The sequence below is a fragment of the Netta rufina genome, assembly GCF_964035555.1.
Source record: "Netta rufina genome assembly, chromosome: 3".
NCBI classification, from domain to species: domain Eukaryota; kingdom Metazoa; phylum Chordata; class Aves; order Anseriformes; family Anatidae; genus Netta; species Netta rufina.
Genome location: NC_140125.1, coordinates 105,212,730 through 105,235,707, shown reverse-complemented (window position 1 = coordinate 105,235,707; position 22,978 = coordinate 105,212,730). Strand labels below are relative to the sequence as shown.

At 40.1% G+C, this 22,978-nt stretch overlaps 1 protein-coding gene across 1 annotated transcript in view; it reads left to right on the top strand.

The window, feature by feature from the left end:
• The window catches only part of KIDINS220 (kinase D interacting substrate 220), a 71,117-nt gene extending 67,572 nt beyond the window's left edge, over positions 1–3,545 (top strand). Inside the window, exon 31 of the mRNA XM_084284947.1 lies at positions 1,165–3,545. Within this exon, the coding sequence (XP_084141073.1) occupies positions 1,165–2,436 (1,272 nt within the window). The 3' untranslated portion in view covers positions 2,437–3,545. The remainder of the gene's footprint in view (positions 1–1,164) is intronic.
• Positions 3,546–22,978: the final 19,433 nt, after the last annotated feature.

Below are 22,978 nucleotides of genomic sequence, written 5' to 3'. Positions count from 1 at the left end.
TACATATATATTTATTATTTTTTTAAACAGGCAATGCTTCAGGACATTGGAGCATTGTCTTGACAATATGTATTCTCATCATACACTCCACAGCTCACATCCTTTTGTACCTATAGTTTCTGCTGTAGGTTATGGTCAGGGTTTTTTATCTTACGAAATTATCCTAAGTGTGAGCTTTTCTTTTTCCTTTTTAAGAAACAAGACAATACAGTTAATGAATGATTAGATTATCTAAATAGTGGTCAGAATTTCCCCAAAAAATCCATGTTGCAGCTTTTTCATCTCTGGATGGAGAGAATTTGGAGGCCTAAATTAGAAAATCTTGAAAGTCCCATCAAAATAGGAAAACATAGCTGGAAAGAGGTTTGGGATATATATCCCAGATATGTATTTGAGTGCTTATATGCACACATATATGTAAGATCCTGATTACCCTTGCTCCATTTACAGCTACGAGTATCAATGTATGTTTTTCAAAACATAAGTGGCATGACTCAAATTTTAAACCTTGTTTTTGTGTCAAAAGCACAGAAAGAAGTCTAAGAAAATCTCTTTAAAAACACTTCAAGATGCAAGTTTTAAAAAATAGTTGATGCCCATAGAGTTATCTGAAATGAAATTGAAAGAGTGAGGAAGGTAGTTTGCTTTTCTAGAGAAAACAGGGAAGGAGTTTTCCTGGAAATGTACAACATAATCAAATAATTCTCTTGTTAGTGAAGAACTATAGCTGCCGTGAGTATGGATAAAAAGTAGCGAATAATGCATAAAAAAACCAATTGTTAATATTTCTGAGATACTTAAATTTTGCTCTGGGTAGGAGTCAGGGCATATAGAAGTCCTTTAACCAACATTTTAGTTTTTCATGTTTAGCTGTTCCTCAGTATTCTAGTATATACATAACATTGTTGATCCTACAAAAAGCTGGCAGTAATCCTATAGTAAAGAAGTAGAAAGGAAATAGTGGAACAGTAGATTGAAGATCTTGCATATGCTGCTTGCTGAGGGGTTTGAGCATATAACATTGACAATTTCAGTTGCATGACTAATCATAACAAAAAAAAAATAAGCACAAACTTTATGCTTTGTTGCTTAACTTAGAATGATCAGTAAAAGTCAAAATAAATATTTCATATAACTATTCTCTTTTTTTTTTTTTTCCCCCAGTCACAAACTCGCAGAACGCCAAGTCTTTCAAGTCTTAACTCTCAAGATTCAAGTATTGAAATATCAAAGCTCACTGACAAGGTACAGGCAGAATATAGAGATGCATATAGAGAATATATTGCTCAAATGTCACAGTTAGAAGGAGGTGCCAGTTCCACTACAGTAAGTGGTAGGTCTTCCCCTCATAGTTCGAGTGCTTTCTATATGGGGCAGAGTACATCAGGGGGTTCCTTGCATTTGAGTGCAGAACAAGAAAAAGGAAAAGATGGTGAGCAGAAACAAGATGATGGAAGAAAGTCCTTCCTGATGAAGAGGAATGATGTTATCGATTACAGTACTTCAGGTGTTTCTACTAATGATGCATCTCCTTTGGATCCTATTACTGAAGAAGATGAAAAATCTGATCAATCTGGTTCCAAGCTTCTGCTAGGAAAGAAGTCTTCAGAAAGAACAAGTATTTTCCAGGCTGCAGATTTAAAGCTTAAGGGAGTTACTCTCCGGTATCAGAAGCTTCCAAGTGATGAAGATGAGTCAGGAACTGAGGAGTCAGATAATACCCCACTTCTTAAGGAAGGTAAAGATAAGAAAACAGATGTAAAAATCGACAAACAACCCAAATCTCCAGAACATGGATCCGAACCTATTAGAACCTTCATCAAAGCAAAGGAGTACTTGACAGATGCCCTTTTGGATAAAAAAGATTCGTCTGACTCTGGTGTGAGATCCAACGAAAGTTCTCCCAATCATTCCCTCCATAATGAAGGAGCAGATGATTCACAGCTTGAAAAGGCAAATCTCATTGAGCTTGAAGATGACAGTCATAGTGCAAAGAGAGGAATTCCGCACAGCCTTAGTGGCCTTCAAGATCCAGCTGTGGTTCGTATGTCTATTTGCTCAGAAGATAAGAAGAGCCCATCAGAAAGCAGCCTGATAGCAAGTAGCCCAGAAGAAAACTGGCCAGCCTGCCAGAAAGTCTATAACTTAAATAGAACCCCTAGTACAGTAACCCTAAATAATAACAGTGCTCCAAACAATCGAGCTAATCAAAATTTTGAAGAAATACAAGGTACCAGAGATTCATCTCAAATTATCTTGCACCCTAGCTCAGGTTCCAATTCAACTGCAGTTCAGAACGAGAACCTGAAGAGTGTTGCTCACAAACGGAGCCAACGTTCAAGTTATACTAGGCTTTCAAAAGATTCATCAGAGCTCAACACTGTTACTGCCTCAGAAGGGGCTGGTTTTGGAGAAGAGAGAGAAAGTATCCTGTAAAAAGAAGCCAGGCTAAAACAGAGTACATCCGTGATTTGTAGCTTGTTTGGAATTCTTTCAGTGTGTAGTTACACTAAGCTATGTAGTTTTCAGTACTGTAATAGAAGGTCTAGATTATTTTCAGTCATTTTCTTGAAGAGAAGAAAGAGCCTTTACAAAAAAAAATTACTTCAGACCTTCCCCAGAAATAAAACCAGTATTTGTTAGGATGGAAAAACAGTTCCTTAACACTGTGTAAAGGTTAGGTCACGGGCACATGTTACAGAATTAAGTATGGTTTAATTATTAAAATGTGATTTTATGTTTGTGTTGGGATATGTAATATTTATCCCTCCCAAACTTTCCATGTAAGTCTTACATACACACGTACTTATAAATAAAGTGGAGCCTGCGTCCTTGCCATTTGACATCAAAGATATCAGAAGATAAAATATCACAACCTGTGACAGCCTTATCAAACTTTGCATTAACGAGTGGATTAGTGTGTGCAACATATATTACATATGTTGAAATTTAAATGTTAGGGTATCTGTTTGGCTATGTGTCTACTTTTATTCTCTGTATGTTCGGTAATTGCTGTTGACTTTGTGAACTTTGGATAGAATGGTGATAAAGATTTTAAGGAACGTTGTCTTGATGTGTTATTGGACTTGGCAGTTATTTATAAGGTAATGCCTTATCATTTTAGTGAATTCATTATTTATTATAGGTACGGTCACTGGTCTAAATAGATGGAAACAACTGAGTAACTTTAAAATATTTTAAGGATAAAGTATGAATATGATGTCTGAACTTAAGGAATGTCTATTGCTGTGCATGATCTTTCCTTGGTACAGAGTTTACCATTTGGTTCCAGAAAGAAAAAATGAGTAGTTTTTGCTGTTTTGAAAGTAATATGTACTTTTTGGAATCTAGTCTGAGCTGTATGCCAGCTCCTATATTTCTGAAGTACAGTATTTGAAAGTTTTTGTCATCTGAGTAATGTACCTGAATGTTACTGTAGTAAATACTTGTACTGTCCAGTGAAATCTGCATGATTTTGAGGGGAAAAATTGTTCAAACTAGACTCTGATAGTACAAAGAGAATAAAAAATAAATTGGCCTATTGAGTTTGTGTCCATATTTCTATTTGCAGTGGTATTTTGTTTTTTCACTTGATAATAATGTTTTGTACATGTTGTTTTGATTAAAATACATCACAGATTTAATTGAAGAGTGCAGTAAAACAATACTGTTATTAATACGATACTAAGTAAGCATCAAGTATAAAACTACATTTGATACATGGAGGTGGCAAAGCAGACATTTCCAAAGGAAATGCTGAGCTATGGAGAAGGGGCCACCTCCCTATTTGGATCTCATGCATCTCAAGCAGATGCCTCCAGCAGGACCGTGTGGTCATGGCCTTTGTTATCCAAGTCAAGAGAATGTTGACTCTGGCATAGGGAAGCAGAGAAAGACCAGCTTTATTTTTTTATTCCATGGATGCCTAGTACTTAAAGATCTGGAAACTTGCTCTTTTGCACTTTTGGATTCTGTTAAATTGCTGTGTTCAAGTGAATTAAAATATAATCGGTGCATTACAGAAGTAACGGGAATCTGTGTGCACATATCTTTATTAGACTATTACTTTAAGGTAGTTTTAAAAGGTACTAGTTTGGAAGTCTCCCAAAACCAAATAACAACCCTCCAAAGCCAATGTAGCTTCATGGTATTTTGGTGAAAGTTTGGGAACAGTTTTTCAGTATATGACCTTCCTATGGAAGTGACCATGTATCACTCACTTTTCTGGAATCTTTGGGATGAAGAAGGTTGTTTTTTGTTTGGTTTTGTTTCAGGAAGATATTTACAAGCATTGTTTTGTAATAGAGGAAAATTAGTGTAGCTTTCTTAATTTAAAGATATTCGCAGTATTGATCAAAGATACCAGTTATCTCAAGTCATTTTGTCTGTTGAAGTCCTCAAATAATCCAAATAGATTAATTTTTACGTTTCATGTGGTTTTGAAATCTTTTGATCCTTGAAAGTTTTGTCTTAAGTCTTTGCAAAATACCAGGATTGGGGTGAAATAGGCAGCTGAGTGGAAAACTCTTCAGTGTTTCTAAATTATATTAATTAGTGTAATTGCTCACCACCACTAAAAGCCAATAGGAGCAAAGTGTCTGTCTATGATTGCACAGGGCTTGATGTTCTCTCTTCAGCTTTCTAGGCACTGTCACAATAAAGATGTGAGTAATAGGAAATTCCAGAAGAGAACTATGCAGTTTCCCATATTATAAATTACCAAATTTTGTATGAGAGTGATTTCTAGTCAGTTTGAATTCTGCTCAGCATGGGATGTGGGTGCCTAAAATTGCTGAAGTTCCAAGCAGTGATTCAGTCCTGCCTCTTTTTAACTGCTTTAGTTGCAGGACATAGTGATGCACGCTGTAGTTTATACAGTCCTCTGTGTTCATGCCATTGATCACTGGTTAATGGCTTCCTTATGGTTCCTGCAATCAGCAGAATGCAAATGTTTCATACACAATTCAAGGGCAGTATGCTACAAGAGCTGTTCGTTAACAGGACATTAAATATGACTGAGACTTTGAATCTTTTTGCATGAAAATGACTAGACAGTGCATTTTTCTTCTCCATTAAAGCATCTTTTAAATTTGTTTTATACAGGTGTAAGCAAACAGAAGGAAGTGTAGTGCTCTGATAAAGGGAGAGAGGAAAAGAGATGGAAGAGAGAAACGGAGTACTTAAAAAACAGCACAGTAGTAAGAAGTATCTTTTAGTGTGTAGTAGATATGTGTTACTGCATAGGTTTAATGTTACAGGTAGGTTGTGAAAAAATAGCATTTTCAAGAATTAAACTGCAGTTTCGTTGCTGAAACTTGTCTTTTTTTTTTTTTTTTTTTTTTTTTCTTTTTTCTGTTCTATAGTTCCTATGGTTACTAGTTGCTTGGTTTTGTTGCACAATTCTTGGAATTAAGGGACCATAAACAATTTCCGGCATTGAAATATGGAATGCTAGCTGTGTGGCTTGTGGGATTCATGGAACCCAAGAGTTCCATGGAGAGTGGAAATGAATGAAGAGCATAAAATAAAAACACGTCTGCAATCTCATTTCTGCTACTCACCACTTTCCAGAACTCTTGTAATGAGGGTTTATGCATCCGTTCTAGTTCTGGATGACTGAACACTACAGGAACTTGAAACCATAACTTCTTGCCTAACTGAATATGAAGAGCACAGTTTGGCTTGTCCTCTTGTTCTGATGCCTAGATATGTTTGTATGGTAGAGTGAAAATAGTTTTTGAAAAGAAAAATTTGGATGCAAATAATACTGCAGGGTTTATGTAACTCTTTTATGGCTACTCACCAGCTAAGTCATGTGTTTTGTTTTGTTTTGTTTTTTTTTTAAGCTTTCTGAACCTAATGGGAATAATACGGGAAAATCTCTGTACAGCCATGAGAGCCACAGGCAGAAAATCCCAATAGCATCCATTATTCTTAGTTCAGTGTGTTACACCCCATGGCCTTGGTGGTGTATGGCTATATCACCTGTGACAGGTTTGTTTAGGTTTCTAAATACATTATTAAAAAGTTGCCAAATAAGATACTACCTGAGTATTTTTCTTAATTGAAAGTAGCAATTGTGGTAAAATTTAAGTGTTAATACCTAGTTGTGAATTTTCAGACATGTAAGAGAAATGCAACATGTTAATTATACTAGACATGCTAGTGCTATAAAATGGTCGTGTTATATAAGGAATACATTAGCTAATTAGTTGTCTTAGATAAACAGCTGTTAGAATTTTGGCACACTTTTCTGTGCCAAATGATAGCAATGGTGGGAAAAACTTGAAGGAAAATTCACATTCAGCTAAATAGAAAAAAACACTAACCTTATGTACTTTTTTTTTAGTTAGCCTTGCGTGTTGCTTTTTAGTTTTCTGTTGCCTTCGTTAAGGGCTCTTTTGTCAGTATAAAGGGGGGTAAGGATAATTTCTTCATGAGAATATGGAAGAGTTTAATGAACTTGACGTGTTCTGACATTTCTAAATTTCTATGAAAAGAAGAAAAATGAATAGATTGAAAATTTTAACAATATGAAAATAAATTATGTTTTCAAACCATTTCCAACAGAACTAGAATTTTCTAAAGACTAACTGGCACATGAAAACCTCTTAAATGGTTTTAAAAAGATTATTTAAAATTTATATCTAGATAACTTTTTCAATAAAGATGTCTGTTGTGCAAGCTGAGCATCCAGTACAGTTTGTCCTTTGATAAATAAATAGTAGTTACAGAAATAAAACAACAACAACAACAAAACCTTAAAGCTGATGGAAAGTGTTTTTTGTTTGTTTGTTTTGTTTTCTTCCCTGTAGTGATGTCTTGGTGTATTTTTCTGACACTACACTTAGGTAGCTTACACTTAGCTTCATTAAAGTCTTCACCTGGAATTCTGTAATAGAGGTGTTTGGTTATTACAGCTTAGTGATACTTCTGGCACTACTGATTCAGTTCTTCCGTGCTGAAGCATAAGACTAATGATAGAGGAAGTTTTCTTTATGGCACTTTGAGTCTAATGTTTGTATTTTGGTTTTTCAGGTCTGACTCCTCTGATACACTTAGTATTTTGTTAAGTTTTGTTTTAGAAAGGTATGCCTGGTCTTCCATAAAGACTCCAAACTACAGTGCGTTGTTTTTTTTTAATAACGTTTTCTCAGTCGTGAGAGATTATAGGTCATTAATAAGACATTGATAACACCAAGTTTTTGGGCCTTAAGAAGCATTAAAAGATGCTTCTCCACTCTGTCCCCAAGTGTATGTGTTACAGCAGTGATATTGGATAAGATTCTAAAAAGATGATGTTAGTTGATTTCCTCCTCTTAGTTTAACGTATCATAGGGTCACCTTCTCCAGAAGTGGGAAAAAAAATAAACAACAAATACACCTTGTAATATTTTAGAAGAACGTAGTCTTTTGGAGGAAAAAGGTAGGTGGGAAGTTGTGTGAGATTTCATGTAACAAAAGGTTATATTTGACAGTGTGTATATTTCTGTAAAAGATGGGATTTTAGTAACAGTGCATTCTTTGTTTTTTCTCGTGCTATTACATGGTGCAGTGTACAGAGCTTTTTCATGTTTCAAGTATTTTTGTTATCATCATATCCTCATTACTTACAGAAGTAACCTGGGTCGCGGAGTTACCTCTGTAAATAACCCAAAGGGAGTTTCTCTGTCATCACTTGAGTATGTTTGTATTGTTTATGAAATAAGAGGAGAACAGTAACAGTCCATTAAAAAAATCTTGCGTCCAAGGTTTCTCAAGATAGAAAACAAAGGGAAAGCATGAATGCTTTGTATGTGTCCCTGGAACCTAGAAATAAAATCATAGGCATAAAATATTGACTGTAGAGGACAGTAAAACTAATGGAAATTCTGTGATGCCTTACTGCCCTTCCTCACTAATTAAACTATAGGGAAGCAATCAGCAGGGGATTAACTTTTTTTTTTTTTTTTTTTAATATTTCTTCTAGAATAATGTGGGAGGTAGTACTTGGCTAAAAGCAACATAGACTCTTGTATCAGTTTACATATCCAAGCATCTTCAAGTCTTTCTGAATTTGTCGTAGCAGTTCTGAGAGGCAGCAGCATTATGCTATTTTGGACACCAGAAAAATACAGCAGCGGTAGAATACAGAATTACACAAATTTTCTAGTACAGTCAAGAACTGAGTACTGAGATTCTGTCTGCTAGTCAGTTTGGACTTTTATTAATATCAGAGGTCCCCCTTTACTTTATGCTCATTTAAACCAGTAAGAAGTCTTGACATCTGAATCAGAGATTTTTATTAACTTAGCTTTCTGTTATCACTCAGCATTTTTGTTTTCAATCCTCTTGATGTTTTCTCTTTGTAAACCTTGTAGCCTGTTTGTGGTCCTGTCCCTTTTTAGCCAAAACTTAAGTTTGTAAGTTCAAGCTTCTTTTGCGTGGCAGTCATTTTGGACTAAAGAAACTTACCTCTCTAACTTCCTCATCATAACCTTAGGTCTGTTTTACGATATAACTTTTTCCACTTCAGCAGTGGCAGAAAATGCTAGTCTGCAGGGGGTGGAGGTGCTGTGTGGGTTTCAGTTTTTGTTTTACCTGAGGTGGGTAGGATGTAGGTTCTACAATATTTTTGTTCCTTTTCTGTCCTCTTCCCTACTCAAGAACCAGCCTTTGGTTTTCAGATATTTTTGTTCTCAAAGACGAAAAGAAATCTTGATATTTCATTGTTCTTTGTAAGACAAGCCCTCAAACCATAACCCATTTAACTTCAGGACTTATCTACAACTTCAGAATATAAAGAAGGGTTTGGAGGCTTTGTCATTCCTGGATGCCTTCTGGTCTTAATTTTCAACATAATCTTTTTAGTAGCTTCTTTCAAGGTGTGTCTTGGAATCCTGAATAATTTCCTCTGTCTTCACCATCTGTGCTACCTTCTGCTTCTCTTCTCAAGAAGCTGAGCTAGTCTGATAGATCTTTTTATTTGCTAATATGAACTGAGGTCCTTAATTTCGTTGTCCATGGCTGTAGTGTTCAGTAATTGTCTTTTTTTTTTTTTTTTTTTTCTCACAGTCTTCACTTCAACTTTAAAGTTGAAGAATAAAGTACTGTACAGTACTTTGTTTAAGCATGGGGTGGGTTCTTTGCAATACTGGGACCAACAGAACTCTTTCTGCATGACAATACTAAAAACAGTACTACCAAGCAAAACGTACAGCGGTGATTCAGTTTGCAAGAGAAGGCATTTACGCTTTAAATTCAAATTCTGAAAAGTTAATCCCCACTTCTGGATTTTTTTTTTCAGTATATGAAAGGGGACTTTTTTATTCTTGTCATTGAGAGTACTTGGACTTTCAGAAAGAATGCAGATAACTTCTGTTTTGACTACTTACCTTTTTAGCAAAGACCCAACAGTGATGATAGCTCATCTAAGATGGACCAGGATTTCTTTGCCTGAGTAAGTGGTTTCTAAAAACACATTCTAAGACCAGCTTGCTTGGGTTCTGTAAACTATTTTATGATTCTTCAATTATTTTTATTTTTTTAAGGGACAGTAGACAAAAAAGATAAGTTGCTTGAATCACCTGTACCTAAACATTCCCTGGAATTCAGTGGCAGGGGAGGAGAGTTTTGTTTTGGTTTTTCTCCTCAAGATTAGTTTCAGGCTGTGAAAAGTTGGATAAAGTAGCTGAACACTCATCCTCCCTCCTACTATGATGAGCTCCTTTGTAGTCTTTCTGCAATACCTGGAAAAACAACCCCTTTTTTTTAAAAAAAAAAAAAAAAAAAAAAAAAAAGTTTTTTATACCTATCAGCACCTATTTTCAGGTCTAGCTGTGAGTTGTGTAATCCCATGGCATACTTCTAGAAGTTGAGAAGTTTCTGTGATAGTGACACTCAAACACTTTATGCAAAAATGTCTTTCTGCATATTTTTATTCCAAGACCATAACATGTCATTTCTCAGTGAAATGCTCAAACTGAAAACTAATGTGTGAAGAGGAGGAAATTCTGTTCATCAGCATCTCAAAACTTCCACATTCAGAAACAGCATGTTCAAGTGGCAACATCAAAGTGGATGTACTGTGACAACAAATAGTGTGGCACAAGGTCTGCTCCTCACAGTCCAGAAGTCCTTAAGGTGAATATTAAGTATTCAACTGCCTATTCCCATGCTGAGTGACTTAAGACGGTGACTTGTGTCATAATTGGGGAAAGAATCCTAATTTCTCTGTCCTGATTTTGTGTACATATATACTGGCTTCATTACATACGATTAGTCTTGAACGTAAGAAGCAGAGCTTTCTCTTCCTAAGGTGGTGTCCATATCTTTAATTTCAGTTCAATCCCTTTTTGGTCTGTGATCAGAAATTCAGCATACACATTTCTGGGATTTCTCACGTCAGAATTTTTTGTTTTGTCAAAAATCACAAAATTATCTCTTTTGGATCTTTAATGAGAAATTCCTTACCTGTCCTCGTGCAAGTAACCTTCCTATTTAAATGCAAATACTGGACATTTGTCCGCATTAGAATATTGATGTTCCTGTGCTATGGCAGAGGTCTTTATTGAGAACATAAAGGGCTCTATACAAAGCCTTCTGTCAGTTCTCTCGCATAAAGCTCCAGTTTCTGGGCTGTGTTGGAGCTAAAGATGCATGGCCATCCACTAGTTTGTTTTGCATTGACTTGGCAAAGTCATCTTGGTGCACCAGTGTTTTTTCAGTATTCACAAAGGTTCTCTGGGTTTGATGGAATTGTTTTCAGTGTTTGTGAGTGCAATGTGAACTCTGCCATTCATGATTATGTTTCTTTTCAGGCTGTAACATTGTTCAGGAGAGCAGAGGTGAAATCCACGTTTATGGCTTTCTCTGCCACTTTTTTGGATAAAGCATGCATAGGGTCCTACAGCTTCTCCTTCTTCCAAGTGTAATTTTCACATGTTGTCCCATACCTGAGCCATTCTTCCATGACCCAGATGTCGGGGGGGGTAACATTTTCATGATCAAGTCAGGATTAAGTTAACAGCTGAACAAAGCTATCTGCAAAGTCTTCTAAACAGTGAAATACTATATGAGATAGCGAAGGTAGAACCTCCTCATAGTGGCACACTTCCACAGAGCTGTGGCAGCCCTTGAGAAGAGTCTTCACCCTTGATAGTTGCCAAGCTCATCTCTGGTAAAAGCAGAGCCAACAGACTTTGAGCCAACATTCAGCAAGAGTTATGCTACTACACAGGTATATAGGGGTGTAGTGGGTTTACGTGGCAAGGTTTTGGTAGCAGGGAGCCATAGGGGTGGTTTCTGTGAGAAAGATCTAGAAGCTGCCCCATGTTTGGGAAGGGCCCCATTGTTTTCCAGATCCGAGCCAATAAGCGATGTTGTTTTTCGCCTCTGTGAGAGCATATTTAAGACAGGGAAAAAACGCTGCGCCACACAGCAGCCGGGAGTGAGGAACAGCCTTGCGCCAAGGTCAGTGTAGAAGGAGGGGGAGAGGTGCTCCAGGCGCCGGAGCAGAAGTCCCCTGCGGCCTGTGGTGAGGACCATGGTGAAGCAGGATGTCCCCCTGCAGCCCATGGAGTACCACGGTGGAGCAGGGTTCCACGCTGCAGCCCGTGGAGGAGACCACGGTGGAGCAGGTGGCCCTGCACCGATGGAGGCTGCCGCCTGTGGAAGACCCCTGCCGGAGCAGATTCTGGGCCGGACCTGTAGCCCGTGGAGAGGAGCCCACGCAGGAGCAGGTGATCTGGCAGGAGCTGCTGCCCGTAGGGGAGCCAGGTTGGAGCAGTTTTCTCCTGAGGGATGGACCCCGTGGTACGGACCCATATCTGGAGCAGTTCTGGAAGAGCTGCTGCCTGTGGGAAGCCCACGCCGGATCAGTTCATCAAGGGCTGCATCCCGTGGGTGGGACCCCACAGCACAGGGGACGAGAGTGACCGAGAAGGAGCGGCAGAGAAGAAGTGCTGTAGACTGACCATAACCCCCATTCCCCGTTCCCCTGCGCCGCTCGGGGGGAGGAGGTGGAAGAGGGTGGATGGGGGGAAGGTGCTTTTGTTTTTTTTTTCCTTTGTTTTCTCACTTCTCTCGCTTGTTAGTTGTAGGCAATAAATCTTACTATCTCCTTATGCCGAGTCTGTTTTGCCCGTTACAATAATTATTGCGTGATTTTCTCGTCCTTATCTCAATCCTTGAGCCCTTTTCACATATTTTCTCCCCATTCCTCTTTGAGGAGGGGGAGTGAGAGAGCGGCTGTGGTGGAGCTCGGCTGCCCACTCGAGCGGAACCACGACAGTCTTTTTTGGCGCCCAACGTGGGGCTCAAGGAATTTGAGATAAGGATGATAGTTAGTAGAAGTAACGGGCAAAAATATGTGCAGGATGATTGTTAGGAATGTACAAGTTGTGAAGAATTTAAGAAAGCAGTAACTGTGATATGTTAGTGTGGTGAAGGGACGAGGGGTGGTGTGTGTGTAAAATGTCCACCTTGTCGGTGCTGTGATGATGTTATGTTCATTTTGGTGTGGTGAATTCTTTTTCTTTTTGATGTAAGTGAAGTTTGTGAAGGTTGTTGTGATAATTGTAAAGTAAGAGTATGTTGTGAGTAGTCTTAAATATGCTTTTAACAGAGGCGAGGGGTGGAATGTAGTGGGTTTACGTGGCAAGGTTTTGGTAGCAGGGAGCCATAGGGGTGGTTTCTGTGAGAAAGATCTAGAAGCTGCCCCATGTTTGGGAAGGGCCCCATTGTTTTCCAGATCCGAGCCAATAAGCGATGTTGTTTTTCGCCTCTGTGAGAGCATATTTAAGACAGGGAAAAAACGCTGCGCCACACAGCAGCCGGGAGTGAGGAACAGCCTTGCGCCAAGGTCAGTGTAGAAGGAGGGGGAGAGGTGCTCCAGGCGCCGGAGCAGAAGTCCCCTGCGGCCTGTGGTGAGGACCATGGTGAAGCAGGATGTCCCCCTGCAGCCCATGGAGTACCACGGTGGAGCAGGGTTCCACGCTGCAGCCCGTGGAGGAGACCACGGTGGAGCAGGTGGCCCTGCACCGATGGAGGCTGCCGCCTGTGGAAGACCCCTGCCGGAGCAGATTCTGGGCCGGACCTGTAGCCCGTGGAGAGGAGCCCACGCAGGAGCAGGTGATCTGGCAGGAGCTGCTGCCCGTAGGGGAGCCAGGTTGGAGCAGTTTTCTCCTGAGGGATGGACCCCGTGGTACGGACCCATATCTGGAGCAGTTCTGGAAGAGCTGCTGCCTGTGGGAAGCCCACGCCGGATCAGTTCATCAAGGGCTGCATCCCGTGGGTGGGACCCCACAGCACAGGGGACGAGAGTGACCGAGAAGGAGCGGCAGAGAAGAAGTGCTGTAGACTGACCATAACCCCCATTCCCCGTTCCCCTGCGCCGCTCGGGGGGAGGAGGTGGAAGAGGGTGGATGGGGGGAAGGTGCTTTTGTTTTTTTTTTCCTTTGTTTTCTCACTTCTCTCGCTTGTTAGTTGTAGGCAATAAATCTTACTATCTCCTTATGCCGAGTCTGTTTTGCCCGTTACAATAATTATTGCGTGATTTTCTCGTCCTTATCTCAATCCTTGAGCCCTTTTCACATATTTTCTCCCCATTCCTCTTTGAGGAGGGGGAGTGAGAGAGCGGCTGTGGTGGAGCTCGGCTGCCCACTCGAGCGGAACCACGACAAGGGGTTCACGCTGTGCTTGAAAAATTAATCAATCTGTCAGGCTTGGTATGAGGACTTGGACTCGCTTTTCCAGGTTACTGAGAGGGATGCATGGAGATATTAAAATACACATTTTGAAGTGGAGAAAAAAGTCTTATTCATAGGTTACCCTTAAAAGTCTTTCTGATACTTGGAATTCTGTAATGGAGCAAGGACTGAGATGAAGAAGCATCTAGAGTTTGAGGGCAAATTGAGAATGTGGTATTGAACACATACCATGGATAGCGCAAAAGTTGAAGATTCTCAACTACCTGGGAACGCGTGCAATTACCATATAAATACGTAAACGAACAACACTTCTAAGAGTGTACATCACAGTTGCAAAAAAAAAAAAAAAAAAAAAAAAAAAGATTTTGGGAAAAAAAAGTTACTGAATATAGTCATGTAAACCTTGCAAACTAATATAATATATCACTGAAATTTAACAAATTCAGATGCCTTAGAATTATTGGGATGTGAAGATACTGTTAAGAAAACATCAAAATGCAGTCACATTTCATTATTGTAAGGTTTTCTGTTTAAAGCTCTTGGGGGGATCAACAACAACAACAAAACAGGCAGAGGAAGAAAAATAGTTCAAGGTAATTGGATTCCACATAAATGTTTGGCTTGTTATAGGACAGCACTCGGGGTTACCTTTGAATATTTTTTTTTTCATTCATCACATTTTTATTATTCATCAGATGTTTAAGCTTCAAGTATGGAAGTCAATACGGAGTTTTCAGGAATTACCCTTATCAAGTGGCTCTATTTTTTTTCCTTTGTTTTGGTAAGTGGCTTGCAGAAGACAAATGTAGCAGATGTGGTACATTTGACTGTAGTAAGACCTCTATTGTCAAAGGCCAAGCAAATGCAGTGAAGTGAAACCAGGTTTCTTAAAAAGGTAGATTTGGAGTGATTGTCAATTATCTCATGACAAATAATAGGGTCACATGGGGGCTGTTTGTTCCATTTTTATTTAGTATTTCTCTTAGCAACCTTATTGGTAGAATTTCTAAGTTTATTCTTGTCTGAACCTGCCTTACCCTGAAGAACAGAATCAATTGATAGAGGGGATTGTAAATTAACATGATGTCATTAAAGGCAAGTATAAAGTATTGCACTTATCACAGTGAAATCAAATGCATGAATATAAAGTGCAGTGTAACCCACTAAACTAGCACAGAAGACAATAGAGTTTTAGCATGGTTAGTAAGCTAATACTAAGTCAACAACGTAAGTGATACTGTTGAAGGTGGAGGGAAGAAAAGGAAATCTCTGAGGGATATATTAATGGAAGTATTGTTTGATACAAGAGAGGTATGGAGGTATGCCCTGCTGCTGGAGAAGCTCTGTGTCCAGACCTGAGCACCTTTAATAAGCAACTGGAGGAGAACAGGGTGGGGAGGGAAAAAGCGACCTACAAGTATATAGCAATGAAAGAATTGGATTTGTTGAGTTTAAAAGAAGGGAGCCCGAATGGATATAATTTCTTGATATGAAAAACATCATTACAGAAAGATTATAAGAAGCTCCATCAGTGGAGCATAGAGTAATCAACTTGTAATTTGTGGTGGAATAAACCACATTTTGAAACAAACAAAAAAATCTAATAATTAAAGTAACATTAGGGCTATCTAGGGAAGTTGCAGAATTCAATTCACTGGGAGCTCTTGAGAGTAAAACAAGAGGAATCATAAGCTGACCCCTGGCCACTCTGGCCTATGCTTTTTGGGTTTAGGTAGCCTAATGTACAGGTCTGGTTAAGGCAGTGGCTGTCACTGATGAGACTCCTCCAAAGGAGTAGACCTGGGTGTAAATACCCGTGAAAGAGCAAGAGTTGCAAAATTGCCCCTCAGAGGGGTAGAATTAGAAGTTCAAATACAGAAGATCACATTTTAAAGCTGTCTTTGCAGCGTGAAATAAAGTGATACAGGACACGTGTCTGGTTGGAGGCCCAGTGGCAATGTGACAACAAAAGAGAAACCCCAGCCTGTTCCAGTCATATGGGATACATATGATCGTAGCTGCCAGCTCAAATACAGAAGTAAAAGAGGGTATTTTCCTTGTCAAACTAATAACTTCTTGTGTGTGACCCTAATGGGCAGGCTTCCAGTCACAAGTTTGATTCCTGTACATTGCTCAGTGACCTTAGGCCCAGCTGCTCTTCATGTTGTTTTTTTGTTTCCATGTTAAAATGTTATTAACATTCATATTCAAATGTGTGTGTCTGGAAGAATCCAAGTGAAAAAGTTTGCTTTTTAACCTCTTAAAGAGGCTAAAAAGAGGCCTTTTGCACTTCCAGTGCCTTTTCTTTCCTTTGTCACAGGATCATTCAGGCTCTTGTTTCGTCTCTTCACATTATGCTGTTCAATTCCTCAAGGGTCTGCTAAACGTAAATCATCCTTATCCTACTAGAGGAGGATGAGAAAGGAGAGAGAATGTGCATCTAACATGCTTGTTTAAGCAAAATACAGTTACATAAAATGATCTTGCCAACATTCAGGCCCAAAGAAGCAGCTTTTTCCTTACATAGGGGTGTGAGTGTGCCCAGTGCTTTTTGCTCAGCTATTTATTTAGTAACGTAAGCAAAGTGAGGGCTTGAATTAACACAACGAGCTAATGACCGTTCCCTGGCCTACTGCAATGGAATTTCTCCTATCGATACTGATAATCTCTCTGGAAAACAAAACATGATATTTAAAAACTCTGGGAGGGCTTCTAGGCCACGTAACTCCCTAGTCATGACTGGAAATTGTTCGAGCATGTGGCAGGTACAATTTCAGAGGATAAATGGCCAATTTTAATGCCGAAGAATGCTGCTGCTACTGTTCAGTTTAGTGTTACAAAGGCAGCCCAGTGTCCAGCCACTTCAGACATGCTGATTCATGCGAATTCCCAAGAGAGAGAGAACTGAACTTCCCATTTCTACATGCGTATAGAAACGTGAAGGAGTGAAATGACTCACGGAGGTCACATACAAAGTCTGTGGGAAATCGGGAATAAGAGCCATGTCTCGTAATTCCCAGTTCAAAGTCTTAACCAGGAGATCATTATTTTCCCCCACATCAGTGAAGCCCTGTTTCATCACTTTCAACAGCTGATAAATTACTTGTTTGAGCTGCTTAAACCCCAGAACTTTGAAGGGAAAGGTAAGAAGTGTTTGTAGCCTTTAAGTGTTTGCACGGATACCTTAAATCATTCACCAGCATTATAGGCATCAAATGAAATTGATTTTCTTTCTTGACTTATAATTAAGTGCTTAAGAAATGTGTGGAAGCCATCAATCGATCAAAAAAAAAAAAATAAATAAATAATACATCTCATCTATAGTTCTGACTAAAATATAGTAAAGCAGTAGGTTATTTCTTTTGTGGCATGGTGGTTTTGTTTGTTTTTTAGTATTTGAAATTGATTACATTTATGAAGAGTTTTTTTCTTTTCCCCTATAGGAACCTGGTAACTGCCTATGTATACTTGTTGGATGAAACCCTCAGTTATTTAAGGGGCTCCAGCTGAAGGTCTCTTTGCAAGTGATCATTTCCAAGACCTTTGTCTGTTATGTCTTACATCAAACTGTCACACCATTACCTTACAATTACCACATACACTTACAGTGCCTCCAACATAACAATTGATATCCAGTAATTGATTAAGCAAAGTAATAGTTGCAATTTCTCCTTCACTAAAGCCCTCCAGAATTTGCTTTTGGATATGCCTGCACTGTAACCTGATGGTGTTAGGGCAGCTCACACCATCATGGAGTATGAACCAACTGCCTGAAGCATCAAGAGCCATAAGATTTAGATGTCAGTACAGACATGTATTTTCCACCTTGCCTATATCTGTTGAACAATATTGGTGACCTTAAAGCCTCCTAAGATAGCGATAACAATATTAGCAAGCACTCAAAGCTGCCAAAAAATAACATACCATTCACTATTAGTGACAATCTGTTTTAGATTTTCAGTTTATGAGAACTTTCTTCATGCTGTCAATAAACTGCTAATTGCATGTTGGATGTGGTATGTGCTTAACATACACAGCTTTTATGTCTATGTTGATTACAAAGCTCCAAACTTCCAGTTAACTTTTTTTTTTTTTTTTTTTTTCCCCTCTAAGCATTTATTTTTTTTTTGATTAGAGTTAGATAGAAAGATCCTTAGATAGGTGCATATAGAAACATTTGTTGAATCAAATGAATTCAGTCCAAAAGTTCAATTTCAAAGGAGCTCAAAGTTTTTGAATGACTGAAGAAGTGGATTTACTGTGGAATTCAGGAATTTCATGTTATATTTACTGTAAGTTTTAATACTTATGTAATTGGTGAGCTCCAACCAAGAGTGGAGCTTTGTAAGAGTGGTAAGGGTAATGATGGCATAATCTGAGCAAAATGAGAATCAGTAAGGACTGGTAAGCAGCATGTGTCCACATGTGTAGCACCTTGCTTCATATCTGTTGGGTGGAAATGTTTATGTGCAGTAAAACAGCTTTTTAACAAGAACCAGACTGAGTTTATAGATGTGACATGTAATTCCCTCTGCCTCCTCACTGTTATGTCTTTTGAAAAGTACTAATGGGAGGTTTACTTAACGTGTTTTACACAAATTTGTTAATTAAAAAAGCAAACCCCCAGCACTAGCACAGTTTTTTTTTCCCATGTATTTACAAGCACAAATACAAAAGCACAAATGAGATACTTTTCCAAGAAGTTGGGAAAGAGCTTAACTAGTTTTTGTGAAATAGCCTTCCCCTTGCCTTATGCCTTGTATATTAATTCCTGGTGAAACTTAATCTGAACCTTAAAAAAAAATGTTCATAGTCCTGGTCTTTTTTTCATATGTTCTTGCCCCGGGGTCAGATCTCTTATCCTTAACAGTTAGAAGATGGATATTTTCTGTCATCTTTCCACATCCCTCGTAGTTAACCTTCTACATAATGGTGTTTGTGTAACATTTTATCCCGTTGCCAGTGAGCCGAGTCCCTGTGCCTTTCTGACACTGTACAAGTTTATTCTGGAGTGCGTTGATATTATGAAAATTATGAAAATAAGGGTCTGAAAATGGCAGAAGTCTTAGCCCCAGTGACTTCTATGAGCACAGGCTCTCCTGTGTTGTCTCCTCTCTACTTTGGTTTCCAGCAGACTGCTAAATTAGTGGATCTCCTTCTCCCGGCATGGGCCTGTCAATGAGTTTCTAAAAGATCACACAGCTTTCGGATGAGCCTGAGATTTACAGAAAACGTGTCTGAAGGACACTTCCAGGGGTTGCATTTCCCTCGGATGCTGGGATCAGATCGGAACTAAACCCACACGGTTCTGGGGGATGTAAGAAGCTTGGGTCTTGAGTGCCGTGGTTGGCATGGGCAGGAAGCTCTGCTCGTTGCTTCTTGAAGGCAAGGTGTTCTGCTTTGGTCTTCCCTTTCTAATGTGTGAGATGCTTAGTCTTGGACATTAGCCTCGTCCTCCCCTTTTCTTCCTGCCCTCTCTCCACCTTCTGAGCACTACTCCTCTTCTCAGGATGAGAAAAAATAAAACGACGTGTACAATTTGAATAGGATATTCCAGTTCTGAGTATACACACACAAAATATCTGGAAGCCTGTTCTCAGAGAACATGAGATGCTGCAAGCACGTGGAGGAAGCATCACTTACTGCTGCTCTCCTAGGCACCAGCTGCAACACAGTAAGTATCAAAGTAATTCCCTCTTTTTCAAATGCAAGTGAAATTTAGCAGATTTTTACTTTTTTTTTTTTTTTTTTTTTTTTAATAAATTAAAAAGCTTTTTGGCAATCATTTGAAGTTTTGCCATCAGCAGTAAAACTTAAGAGCCGGCTCAAGCTCTTTGTTTTACACAGAAATACCTGAACTATTTTGTAAAACTGATTGCCACAGACAAGGTGTAATTTCTGAAGTTATTTATTAAAGATTATAATGACATTCTTTTTGGCAACAGGTACTGCTAACTAATGTAGCCGAATTGTTTTGAATCTGGATAGGTCCAAAAACTTCATATCATATTGTGCTCTCTCTCTATTCATCACAGTGTTGCGAGGACAGACAGGAGGTAAAGGTTTGGCTCCAGGGGCAGCAAGCAGCAGTAAGTTTGGCTTTATTTACATTCTTTATCCCGTGTCCCTTAATTTTTAATATTTTTTTTCCCCAAGGAAAGCAACAAACTGAGACATGAGTTCCTCTCAGTTGCTGTGATTGATTCCAAAAGCAACTGCATTTGTTTCCTCTTTTGTTTCCCCCTTCGATTTGCTTTAGCATGTGGCTTACACAAACATTGACTACTGCTGTGCAATATAAGCTTTGTTTCATTGAAGTGCTGTTTGCATTTGGTCCTTACGTTTTAGAATTACAACTTAAATAGCTATTTGAGAGAGGATGATGTTAATGTGGATAAATTGGATTTGAAAGATCAAACATTTCCATTTTTCTGTAGATTCAGAAAATACTGATCCTTTTGTAGAATGGTGCTTTTAAAGAGTACATTTTAAAAACTATTTTCCAACTAATATTCGGTGCCAATGTTTGTACAGCTTACTCAATCTTTTGCCACGTGACAGCTGCATTCTACTGTCCTTCTCCCTTACAGCTTCCAGTAAAGGCTGTGTAAATCATTTCTTGTCGCATGTAAGCAAGCAAAGACAGTGGTAAACAGGAAGGGGTGCTTACTCACAAATACAGTATTCTCATTAGCAAATCATTTAATATATTTTCCACATTGCATAAATTGATCCAGATTGCAGACTTGTATGGGAGAATCTCTAACACATAAGGTTGTGTAGAGGACATGTTTTGCTTTCCAGAGTCAAGTATAAGCTTCGTGACCTAATGCTTATCAAATGGTACTTTGCCTTTAACAATACAGCTTTTTTATGCAACTTTTCCTTCAAAATTTTGGGACCGTTTCATTTAGGAGTGAAATTCCCAGCCAGCAGAGCAGAATTAGCTAAATCATCATTCCCCAGTTGCAGCTGCAACAGGAGTTTAAACAACCCGTGGAAGATCGGGGCTCTGATATTGACTCGTAAGGCGTAAAGAATCGGGAGATTCATCCTTTTAACAGAAAATAAAACGGCAAATCCGTGTCTGCTCTGCACCCAGCCGACGGGAGATGGGTGGCGGAGGGGAGCCTGCTGTCCCCGGCCGGGCCAGAGGGTGGCAGTGGCCCTCCACGCAGCCGGGCCACCGCTGGAAGAGGGCGACTCAACCTCGGGTACCTGCAGCTGTAGCTGGCGGTCGGCTTTTCCCTCAAAACACTCGCACGGGTCCCTCGAGTGGCTGGGCTTGGTGCAGGACACACGGTGGAGGGCTGCTGGACGCGTCCCCTGCACCTGGTGGGTGATGGACCGGAGGGAGTCGCGCTGCTTGAGGGGGAATTTTGGAACCCTTCTGATACGTATGTGCGTTAAATGCCCGATAATGCATTCCCGGGATGTCCCAATGAGGCAACTACAGGTGGTCCCGCTGTTGGGAGGGGTCCAGGTGTGAAAGACTGGCAAGAAAAGAACCACCCTCAGCCTTGTTAAATCTTTTTATTTATTTTTTTCCCAAATGGGGCTGTTTCATTTACATCTGTAGGTGTGTTTGCAACTGTCGTGCGTGGCCTACTCGGCGTTTACAGTGTGTAAATGTGATTGTTGCCAACCATTGCCCACCAGCGTGTAGCTGGGTGTGGGTCTCCTCATCTGTGTTCGGCTGAGAGTTAACGGGGCTGTTGGCAACAACTGGCTTCCAGTAACGGGGCCAGAGAAAGCGGTGACAAGTTCAGAGAGTTTCCTACTGTCTTCTGGGGGTACATTGGCAATGATAGAGCATAAAGCCCAAATCTGTAAGGAAACTTTGAAGCCTTAACATAAATTCCTGCGCACTAAGCTTTGACCTTGCTGTTTATTTTTGCACAGCACAGTCTTAAGAACAAACCCAAAGAACGAATCCCTGAAGTTAGAGCAGGCAGGGTAAGCTCCTACTTCTGAGCAGAGGAATGCGGTGTGGAGATGATGAATTAGTTAATTGTGAAAGAGGAAACATTTTTTTCTTTTCTCAATTTACAGTTTTAAAAACATGTTTATGTTTTTTTCTTCCTGCTCATTTCCCCACACCTCATAAATTGTGAATTTCTCTTTTGGCTATTCATGACAAGGAAATTTGTTTCATTCTACGCGCATATTCATCATCCCCGAGCTTAAAAATATTGAAGTTGCAACGCCTCAGTTTCTGGAGGGGTTGATCTGCCTGTTGCAGATCTTTAATTTCATCAACTAAACCAGGGGTTTAACGTGACATCCAGTGTTGTCTCACCCTAAAACGAACAACAGGGTGAAAAATTAGCTTTGAGGGAGAAATGGGGTGGTGATTACGTGGAGATTGTTACTGTTTTGAAAGAACTAAGCCCTCAGCACTGCCTGACCCCCCGAATCAGCTGCTGTTCACGTCAGTAAAATCCCCACAAAAAGGAGTATTTCAGGAACTGCGATGTGCAGTGATGAAATCTGTTACTAGCGGGCTGTCAGGGTTAAACGTTCATCGCACCGAGCTGGGACAAACCCAGCGCTCAGACAGTAGCAGGGCTCGGCCACAGGAGGCACAGCGAGTGTGTGCGATGGGGAGAGATTTCCTTAATCGCTGCTGGACGCCTGGTGAGAAGATCATCCCCGGCCTTCCCCCCTCCCGGCAGAACCCTGCTGTCTCCTGACGGCGTTGATCCTGGCAGAGGTGCGCGGCTGCATTAAGAGCTCAGCGCTGGCTTTCTCCCAGCCTGCGCCAATGGGTTTGGTGTCAAGGGCAAGGGAAGGCAGCTGCTGCCGCTGCCCCCGCGCACCACCCGCCCACCTGCCCGCTGGTGAAAGCGCTGCTGGCCCCAGGTGAGGCTCCTGCCACAGCCCCGAAACCCTAAACATGCTCAGAAGCGTCAGTGAGGCCTCCAGGGAGCACTACTTACCCCAAGCACCGCTGAAGTTTCCCTCGTATTGTGATCCTCTTTTAATTCATTTGTAGGACTCGAAATTTAGTTCCTGTGTGAGGTGGGTTTCTAACTGAGCTTAAATTAGAACATCATCTGATAAGGCACCGTTCCCACATCCCGTCTTATGACAGCTAAAGAGGTGCAATGAACAATGCTCGTTAGAGTGGGCTCGGAGGGTAGGCTATAATGCCCTGCAATAAGTAGGGCGGATTGCACCGTTTCTGAAGGCAAAAGAGAAAAGAAAAGCTGTTACTGGCTTTCAAGAATTTCGAGTCCCATTTCAAACTTAATTTAATTCTTATGGAGAAAGAGTTCCTTTAGGAGCAG